This window comes from Mesoplodon densirostris, chromosome 3 (assembly GCF_025265405.1).
Source record: "Mesoplodon densirostris isolate mMesDen1 chromosome 3, mMesDen1 primary haplotype, whole genome shotgun sequence".
Taxonomy (NCBI): Eukaryota; Metazoa; Chordata; class Mammalia; order Artiodactyla; family Ziphiidae; genus Mesoplodon; species Mesoplodon densirostris.
Window position 1 is genome coordinate 100,724,359 of NC_082663.1, and position 10,157 is coordinate 100,734,515.

The 10,157-nt window shown below is 46.1% G+C and overlaps 1 protein-coding gene across 1 annotated transcript; it reads right to left on the reverse strand.

The window, feature by feature from the left end:
• Window positions 1-84: 84 nt before the first annotated feature.
• On the reverse strand, window positions 85-4,626 carry LOC132486816 (protein FAM170A-like). The gene is made up of 4 exons (XM_060094382.1): window positions 4,542-4,626; window positions 2,097-2,237; window positions 638-1,316; window positions 85-94 (listed from the first exon to the last, which is right to left on the reverse strand). Exons 1-4 carry the CDS (start codon window positions 4,609-4,611, stop codon window positions 85-87), a joined length of 900 nt encoding a protein of 299 aa, XP_059950365.1. The 5' UTR covers window positions 4,612-4,626.
• Between the last annotated feature and the right edge of the window lie 5,531 nt (window positions 4,627-10,157).

The window sequence follows — 10,157 nt, forward strand, 5'->3', positions numbered from 1 at the left end:
ACTACCACGCAACGAAGGTTCTGGAACACTTCCATATCTCGGGGGACCTCATTTCCACCTGACTCTCTTTCATATTCCCCTTTGTCACAGAAGGCTAGGTACAGTGGTCCAGGTGAGATCTCAGCTCAGGCCAAAGGCTCTCAGACCTCTTAATTCAAAGTTCTGGTCCTGCAAGGGCCCCTGTCCTCTCTTCAGACCACTCCTGGCTCTCTCTGCCGACAAGGAGCTGCTGGTGGTACGTCCTCTAAGAGTTGAGGTCCATCGTGCAGACCCTGAAAAAACTCCTAGGAAAAGGCTCCACCTTCTTGTTGAAGTCAGCAGAGCTCAGTTCCTTTGGAAGTGCTGGGTGTGTCCCAAGTTGATGCAACTGCAGAGCCATTAGGTAAACCAGCACATGTGTGCGGCCCCTTCCCTTAGACTCCTCTGGGCCCTCGTGACATAGGCTCAGAAGAGTGCCAGCCTCAAGCCTTACCTCTTCCAAGGCCACACCGTCTCCAGGATCTTCTGTCCCATGAATCTCAGTTGCTGTGTGGAACTCAAAAGAGAGAAAAGACCCTGCCTGCGGGGTCTCTTCGGGCTGGGGCCTTCTAGCTTCTCTTCCTCGTCCTCCCCATCCTCCTCGTCCTCCTCGTCCTCCTCGTCCTCCTCGTCCTCCTCGTCCTCAGAGGTGGTCTTGGGTTCCACACTGCCCTCCTCCTCAGGGGTGCTCTCAGATTCCACATTGCCCATCCACTGGGCCATGGTGAGATGAAAGACACGGCAGCTGAAGCCCTCCAGGACGCCGAACTTCACGTGCTGCTGGAGGATCTCCAAGGTGGGGAAGACCCGGCAGCAGGCCATGCACCTGAAGCCGGTCTCCATGGTCACCATCCAGTCCGGTGTCTTGGCCCTGGGTGTCTCCTGGATTGTAGGTGACCCTGATGGGCTGCCTGGCTCTGCCCTTTCCTCATACTCTTTCTCCTCCCCAGTGGGCTCACTGTCAGACAGGAGGCTTTCGGTGGACACATCAGAAGAGGGGTCAGTGGCTACTGTGCACACATCCTCAGGAAGGGTCACTTCTTCTATCGTCAGCTGCTTTTCAGGCAACTCCAAGGGTTTCTTTGTCTTCCAGGAGACAGCTACACCCTTGTTCACTTGTACCTGCATGTAGTATATTTTCATGCCCCTTTCCTCTTTGTCTGGGTGCAGATTGTTCTTACAGGGTGAAGAGGGTGAGGAGGAGACACAGTGTGATGGGGGAGCGGTCTCTCCTTCTTCCTGATCCTGGGCTAGGGGTGCTGTAGGCTGGGCAGTGTCTCGATATGATTTCCGGATTCCTGAAAAAGGAAATTAAAACCATTATAACATGCATGGGCCGTGCCAGAAGCTGAGGGAGCAGGTGTGGTAGACGAGAGAGGGACATTTGCATGACGTAGCTATGTCGTGAGCTTGGTGTCTGTTGGCCGTAGGACGGAGCGGTGTATCTGGTGTCATCTGTGGGCTTTTCTTGTGCGTGTGGGGGGATACTGGAGCGGTGTCTGTATACAGGGGTGTGGAGTATGGTGGTGAGGGCTGTGGTATGTGAGGGATGCGGCTGGATGCGTGTACGACGAGGAGTGTGAGTTTGGGAATATCGGTGGTGCATTCCTTGTGGAATGGGGCTGTGGTGCTTGGGGTTTCTGTGTGCACTGAGAAGGGCTGAGCCTGGAGGGCGGATGTATGTGTGAGCTGTGTGGACCTGAGCTGGAGGGTCCTGCTCTCAGGCTGGAGGTGTATGATGCAGAACTCTGTGCTTCTCTGGAAGCAAAGGCAAAGACAAAGCCTACATTTTCCTCTGAAGATGCTGAATCTGGTCCCTCTTCCCTCCACCTCAAGCCCAGACCTTTCCAGCCCCTGCTCCTTGACTTCCCCACCATGGTAGTACCAGGATTCACACACACCCCCAGACTCAGCTGGGATCCACGCCCTCGTGACAGCTCAGCCATCCTGCCCAGGCTCCTCCACAGAGCCCTCATCACCTCTGATGACCCTGGGTTTCCTCTCAGCCTCCCTGGGATCTGTGTGCCTCCTGCCTCACAGCCAAACACCCCCTCACCTGAGGAGCCCCGCGCCCTTACCAGCGTAGATGAGCTTGTGCGGAGAAGAAGCACAGGAGAAGTATGTAGAGGCAGAGGAGACCTCCCCTGCCCCTGGGCTGCAGCCTTTGGCCACCACAGTGGATCCAAGTTGAGGGAGATCCTCTTGTGACTTCGAGATTCCTGAGGGAGGAATGAAAGGCTCAGGGTGGGTTCATCAGTCCTCTGTCCACAAATACTTACCGAGTGTCTGGCACGTGTCAGGTGCAGTGAATACACACAGTTGAGAGTGTGGTTCCCAGTGGATACTCCAGTGTTTAATTCAAATCAGTACTTACTCTGTCACTGTCTTGTTGGTAATGTAGGCCTCGGTGGTGACTGTGAGTATGTGGGAAGAGTGAGTGATGTGTATCAGTTAAGTCTGTGGTAAGTGTGGGGTTGGCATGGGGAGCACGGTGGAGATGTGTCTTATCTGTGTCTGTGGCCTTTGTGTGCATGGTTTCTGTTCACAAGTCAGGAATTCTGGGACATGTAACTTTTCCTCATTACATGGTATGGCTTGTATTTATGGTGTGTGTTCATTCATTGATTCACCAAGATTCAGTAAGCAGCTACTCCTGTGTATCCGGCCCTCTTGCATTGTTGTAGTCTCTGGTAACGCTGCACATTCTAGTAGAGGAAGACACACACTAAACAAAAATACAATAAATATATAATACCTGAGCTGGTGGTAAGTATATAAGGGTTGCCAGACTAAGCGAAGAAAAATACAGGGCACCCAGTTAAATTTCAGTTTCAGATAAACCCAGAATAATTTTGTAGTGTAAGCATTCCCATGCAGTATTTGGTCTTACTTATTTTTAGTGTAAGTATGGCCCATACAAATTTGGTACATACTGATACTGAAAAATTACTTGTTGTTTATCTGGAATTCAAATTGAACTGGATAGCCCATATTTTATCCGGCAACCCTGACATGAGTTAGTGAGACTGTGGTTTACTGTGGTTTGTACAAAGCGGGTCTGGCATTACTCAAGAATGTGTTACAAGTGTGGTGTGTATGACACGTGACTGGTTCTTATAGAGGTATTTAGAGATGGCTGAAGTTAGCTGTGTTTGTGCGAGAGTTGAGATACATATATATATATAGTGTGTGTGTGTGTGTGTCCTATATATATAGTGTGTGTGTCTATATACATATCTCATCTCCAGCGTTTGGTGTTGGAGGAGAGGATTGTGATCCAGGTGGGTTGTATGAGAACGTAGTACAGGAGGGATGCGTGTATATACCTCCATGTGCTGTGTGTGGTTTAATAAGGAAGTTATATGTGGGGTGTGTGATATTTTTGCTGTATTAGAGTGTCCATGGGTGTATGAGTTACTGTCTCATAAAACACCCCTAACAAGAGTTCTGTATACACTCTTACGTACACCGAGTGTCAGCCAGGTCCAGGCAGGGTGACAAGAACTGTACCACGCAGAGTTTATATCTGATAAGCACTCTACCCCCATTCATCCTGCTCTTCTCTGCACTACCCCCTCCCCCCCCCACAGGAACATAGAGAAAAATATTCTGAATGGTCAGGGGCAGTCATTGCCTTCCCCAGCCTGTCCCAGCCACTGCCTGAAAATCTGCCTGCTGTCTAGAGCTCCATTCCCAGGGCCCATCCTACAGTCTCCAGGGCCCTGGGCCTGGTAGGAGCTACTGGGCTCTAATCTGGGGCAGAGACCTCTAGCTGGATCTCTGGGGTGACCACCCCCTCCCAGGGCAAGCTACTCGCCTACATTTAATGCACACAGGCACCACGTGGCCCGTGGCTCTCAGAGCTCCCCGCAGGACCCTGAGGACATTTCTCACCCTTGCCCACGCGGTCTCAGTCTCTGGAAAGCCCTTCCCTTCCCTTGGTCACCTTTGGGAAATTGTTCCTGTTGAAGGAATAAAACCTCCTTGCTTTCAATATGACACCATCCCTAGGCAAACAATCGTCTTTCAAACTGCATTCCACTTGTCAAGATATTTTTCAACAGGGTCTTCAACTCATGGGGCTTCTCTTTCCACTTTGGTAAAAGAGGCCAAGCAAGTCATGGGTCTCTCTCAGCATCCTTGCATCCTTCACATCCCCCACCTCATGACCCCAGCGAAAGATCCAAGAGAATAAGAGAGAAATCGGGGACTGAGAAAAGCTGCACCTCTAGGTCTGTGCAAGCAGGATGCAGCCTGCTGTGAGTCCGACAAAGCTCCAGGCCCGGCAGCCCCAGGAGAGAGTCCTCAGACCAGCGGAGCTGGCCTCCCATCTCCCAGGGGGCATCTGGCCGTTCTGTGCCATCTCACACCACAGGGACGCTCTGGATGGATACGGCAGCATCAGTGAGACAAGGTCTCTCGCTCCCTGCTTCACAGGTGACACGTTCTCAGTCCCCCTCTTCCTAGAGAAGGTTCAGTTTGGCAAAAACCCATGTGCCCCAGACAAGTTGCCCCCCACATACCTCCTCCCTTCTCGGCAGTTTCCTGGGACTCTTCATTTTCCAGATGTTTCCTCTTTTGTCGCCGTTTCATCGTACCAACTAGAAGTCTCCCTTAGAAGATGCCTCAAGAGATGTCCAACTCCTCCTCTTCGCTACAGGTTGGCCCTTGTTGGCTCTTGGGCAATCCGTTGAAAGGATTCAATACAAATCAAAATAGTCAAGTCTCCTAAATGGCTGAAAACCTTGTACCACTTAGTGAACCAGCAGTGCTGCCTAGTGCTCACCAGGGCTGTTATGTTTGCAAGGTTGCCAGGCGCACAGCGGAATTCTGTGACCTCAATAATGACATCAGAGCATTCGGTGGACCTAGGTACAGCACAGTCTCTGCAATAGCACAGGCCCCGTTTTCAAGAACAATTCCTGTTTCTCAGCTGAACCTTTCCCATGAAAGGGAAAGGTTCATACCACATCTATTATAAATTGTATCATACCATATCTATTATAAAATGAACATTTTGATTGGAGATCTTTTAATGTCTTATATAGAGATTTAATATGAATATTTTAAATGGTCTCCAGTTTCCCTGTGGATTATTGACATTTTAAACTCTGCGCTTCAATTTTCCCTCAATACGTGTAATTTTGTCACGGCTATTTCTGTACTTAAAGATGAGTAACTATATAATTGATTTCTTCATTTTTTCCCATCTCTTTCCAAGGTACTGAATTTGATTGTATCTTACGAATGAGTGAAAAATGCTAGTCCTTGAGTCAGGACATTGGGCCCTTTACCAAGTAACTCAACCTGTCTGGGCTATAGCTTCTGTCTGTGCGATCGAGAGGCTTGGCCTAGCTGACTTTTCAAATGCTGTGTTTCTTTGATTCACTCTCACGTACTGATCTGCTACTTAAGAAGAGGGCCTGTTCTCATAAAGTAAGAAGAGGCGTTTTTTAATCCTTGGGTTGGGCGGAGTTTAAGTGGTCGTACTCAGTTTGTTAATTATATTTACTTTTACGTATGCTTAGCTCTAAATAATTTATATGGCTCTTGTGACTAGTTTTAGATCTTCTTTTTTTCTTATTTTCTTTTACAGTTTCTAATTTATTATCGCCAGTGTAGAGGAGCCTGATTGATTTTTAAAATGTATTGATCTTGTATGTGTGTGCCTTGTTGAACCGTCTTATTAGTTCCTGCTAGTTTATCTGTGGGTTCTTTTGGGTTTCCTAGATAAATGAACATATTAAATGTAAATAATGTGTTCTTTGGATAAAGTTTATTTTCTTGCATCTATATATATAGAAGCAATATGTTGAATTTATTTAAATATTTAAATACTTACACACCTGTTATCATAATCTAAAATTCTTTATCTTATTTTCTTTCAATCAATATTATCTTTTCAAGATTTATCCACATCAGTCCATATAGATCTAGGTCTTTGATTTTTGACTGTTTGATATTATTTCATCACATGCGTATAGCATCATTTATTTTCCATTCAAGCATTATTGGACAATTGGAGTGTTTCCCTCCCTTCTCTAGAACAAACAACGTTTCCTAGAATATCCCTGAAGATGTCTGACAGTCGAGAAGGGCCAGGCTGCCCGAAGGATTCCTACTTGCCTTTAGCCACCTTCCAACAGGCCATCTCCAGCCAGCAATTGAAGCATACCTGAAATGAAAATTCCCCAAATGTGGAGATGTTAGGAGATTCCTAGAAGGTGGGAGGTTCATGATAGGCATCCTGCTGGGATCCCAGGGGAATATGAGCTGGCCTGAAGCTCATCTTCCTCCTCCACCTCTCAAGAGAAATGTGGAGGAAAGAAGACTTCAAAAACCCTGAGTAGGCAGAGGGAGAGAGTTTGGGGGCCGAAGCTGTAACTGAGGTCTTGGAGTGGGCTGTGAGGACACAGAGCCTCTAGAGAGCCAGGCTCTGCCTTCTGAGAACTTCTCCCCTAAGGCTGCTCATAATTCAGGTGGTACCAGCCATATAGAGCCGACTTGGCCCACACTGTCACAGAAAGCCTTATCAGAATCTCTTCCTCTTCCTACACTCTTGTGTCTGTTACTTGGTTATTGCCTTTGGTGCTCCACTGATGTGAACCACAGTCGCCAGGGGATGGAGGACACTAGTGACCCATCTTGCTCTGTGGCCTCAGTCCACAGCTTGAGGGTAAGGGAAGAGGCCAAATGAAGGTCAAGAAGGAAAGATGGAGTTTGAAGAGAAGACCTGAGTTAAGGGTGTCTTCTCAAGTCTTGATGAATGAAATGTAGCTCCAGTACCTGAAGTCCTGCTTGTTCTCAAGGCTGACCACGGGGCTGGGTGCACTCAGTGAAGGAACCGTATACACTTAGTATTTCCTTGCTTGCTCACACTTGCCCTCCTCTGATACACACTCTGCAAGACTGATGTTCCCCTGAAACAACTTTCCACCTGCCACTGTCATCTCATGAACATTTGCTTCCCCTTCCTAGTGTCCCCCTAGAATGCCATTGCAGCCAATTCATAATTTGATAATCATGCTGCTTACCATATTCTCAGCAACTTCTGATAAATTTTATTCTCTTTATTCCATAGTCTTCACACATCAGTAATCTTCCTTAACTTCCTAGGTGCAGGTTAACCCATTTGGAATCATTTCTTTTTCTTTCTCTTCTTTGGCAAATCCTTTCCATCTTTTAAGGTCCTTTTCTTGTCGCTCTACCATTGTGCGTTCCTGAACTTCTTTTTTTTCCATTTAAGTAACCTTTCAATCTCCTTCCCCAACTTCCTCATAAACAGTTAGAGTTTATTCCTCACAAGTTAGACAGCGGTTTATGAATGGCCAGGCATAATGGACTCAGAATGAGTTGGCACCCCCGAGGTACCTGTCTTGCTGGGGAGCCACAGGTGAAGGGCTGGCTGCTGGACACATGTTTGCATGGGGTCAGGCTGAGTGGCCTCGGGGTGTTTGCTCTGCACTTGTGTGTGTTTCTCCGTAGTTGGTTTCCTTGTCCAGCCACCTGTGACCTCGCTCCATCCAGCCCAGGGAATCCTTCTCATCACAGGGGTAGGATGTTTGTCTCGTTTTCCATCACATCCTTTTCCCAAAGTTTGGTTGTGAGTTGTTCCCATTCCAAAGACCTTTTCTCTTTGAAGAGAAAAGAGAAAATCTTTTCTCTCCTTTTCTCTCACTTCACTTCTGCTGTATTATCTCCTCCGTCCAGAATGGCCCCCTGACTCAAATGGGTGTAGATCCGAAGATGGCAAGAAATGCCGGCAATTCTGAAATAATAATACGGATGTATCAGGAGAACTTGAAAACCTTTATCCCGCCACATTCAAAAAAATGGCACTTCCAGTGTATTCAGAGTCTCAGTATAGAAACACAAATGATGTAGAAATTGAATGACACTCAAGTTTTTCTTTCCTCCTTTCCTGATTTATTCTAATCCTCAAAGTTAACATGATGAACTATTCGTTATGTAAACTTTCAGACATTTTCTACGCATGCACACTTTTCTTTTTTTCACATAAGAGTGTGAACTAGGTCACTTTCAACATGCTGTGATGCTGTGATTCACTGTCTCCCACCGAGTCATCCACTGATAAAGTAATCTGTTTCATGGAGAAATATGTCCAATAGCTAATAGCCAATGTCTGTGGAGTGCTTACTCTGTGTCAGTTCCTTGTAACTACTTTACAGATCTTTTGTACAACGTATCCATGGACCAGGTACAATTATAACCCCCAAGTGACAGATAAGTGTAGACAAGTAGAAATAAATACAGTGGCCAAGACACTGGGAAGGGCTTCCAGTGGAGCCTGAACCTCGACATGCATCAGTAGGTCCACACAGGAGAGAAACCATACAAGTGTGGGGAGTGTGGGAAGCACTTCAGTCAGGCCTCAAGTCTTCAGCTTCATCAGAGCATCCACACTGGCGAGAAGCCGTACAGATGTGATGTGTGTGGTAAAGTCTTTAGTTGGTCTTCAGAGCTTCAGTATCACAGGCGAGTTCATACAGGGGAGAAACCTTACCAGTGTGAGACGTGTGGTGAAAGCTTCAGTTGACGCTCCAATCTTATAAGTCATCACAAAATGCATACTGGGGATACATTTTATGAAAGCAGCGACTGTGGTAAGAACATCAAGGAACTGTCAGAGGAAAGAAGTTCTACAAAATGATGTTTTCAAAAAACTCACGTGCAACGTGCATTCTTGCAAGCGTCAGGTCTCATAGGAGAGAAAGTATTTTAAATTAGTTGGTGTTGAAGCAGTAGCTAAACAGATCCTAGTGTTCAGCAGACCACACAGCAGAGATCCCTTCTGAGTGGTGCAGTAAGGGCTGCATTCAGAACTTTGACATTTATCAGATGTCACTTAGGAGATAGCACTTAGAAAGGAAAAGAGTTTGGTCTGGGCTTTAACAAAAGTGTAAGGATGAGCTAGTCAAAATTGATGTCCATGAGAATGTGCGCTCCATGAGGGCAGGGACTTGGCTGCTGAATCTACACAACCTTATCATTGACTAGTGCTTTTAGGTGTGCTCAGTACGTGTGTTTTAAATAAACCAAAAGGGGGAAATGTATAATATATGAAAGTTGTATCCAGATGGGGAAACCTGCAAAATAAAATTAATTCAGGACATGAACTTTTGTTGAAATACTGAAAACCACTGCAGAAAACCAATCTGCAATATATATTTTTTAAATTTATTTTTGGCTGCGTTGGGTCTTTATTGCTGCACGCAGGCTTTCTCTAGTTGCAGTGAGTGGGGGCTACTCTTCATTGCAGTGTGTGGGCTTCTCATTGCAGTGGCTTCTCTTTGTGGAGCACGGGCTCTAGGTGTGCAGGCTTCAGTAGTTGTGGCACGCGGCTGAGTTGCTGTGCAGCATGTGGGATCTTCCTGGACCAGGGCTCAAACCCGTGTCCCCTGCATTGGCAGGCAGATTCTTAACCACTACGCCACCAGGGAAGGGAAGCCCCCCCAATCTTCAATATTAATATGCTATTAGCCTATCGCAACTGGCTCCTTGCCTCCCGCATCCTCTGTTCTCAAGTTGGGTGGTTATTTGAGACCCCGTCTAGTTTTCCAAGGACTGTGTTCAGTAGAAATTGAACTATCTTGTGATTTTTTTTTTCTGATGGTACAGAGTGAAAAAACATGATTAACTTTGCAACAACAGTAACTGCATAGTATACAATTGATTTTTTTGTCTGTCAATATTAAGGCAGGGTTTACTGTAACACTTTGAAAGTGTCACAAAAATTGTTTGTCCCTAGAAAAAAAAATTTTTAGTTGACCTTGAACTTACTGATTTCTAATTCTCTGCATTTTCATCCAGACTTTGAAATGTTTGCCTTCTAATTATTGTAGCATTTCTTCTAAACTTCTCAGGTAGGGGCTATGCCATATTCTCCCCCCACATCCATGAGGCAAATACCCAGAAAACTTGTAGGAATTTGATAAAATTATCCAATGTATTATTGAGACAAGACTGACACTTATGTGCTTTTCCCTATTGGTTGCAGTGAAGCATGGTTTCAGGAAAGGAGTATATATATCAGAATATATTAGATCTCTTTGATTTAGAAATCATATAATTGGAAGTTATTGAGTATGAGATTAAAATACCAAAAAGATGAACACCAC

Excerpts from the sequence above, each read along its gene's own strand:
- LOC132486816 (XM_060094382.1), bottom strand. The coding sequence starts at position 4,611 with ATGAAACGGCGACAAAAGAGGAAACATCTGGAAAATGAAGAGTCCCAG. Across the intron at positions 2,238-4,541 it reads AACTGCCGAGAAGGGAGGAG|GAATCTCGAAGTCACAAGAG; the intron begins GTATGTGGGGGG and ends TTCCTCCCTCAG. Across the intron at positions 1,317-2,096 it reads GCACAAGCTCATCTACGCTG|GAATCCGGAAATCATATCGA; the intron begins GTAAGGGCGCGG and ends TTCCTTTTTCAG.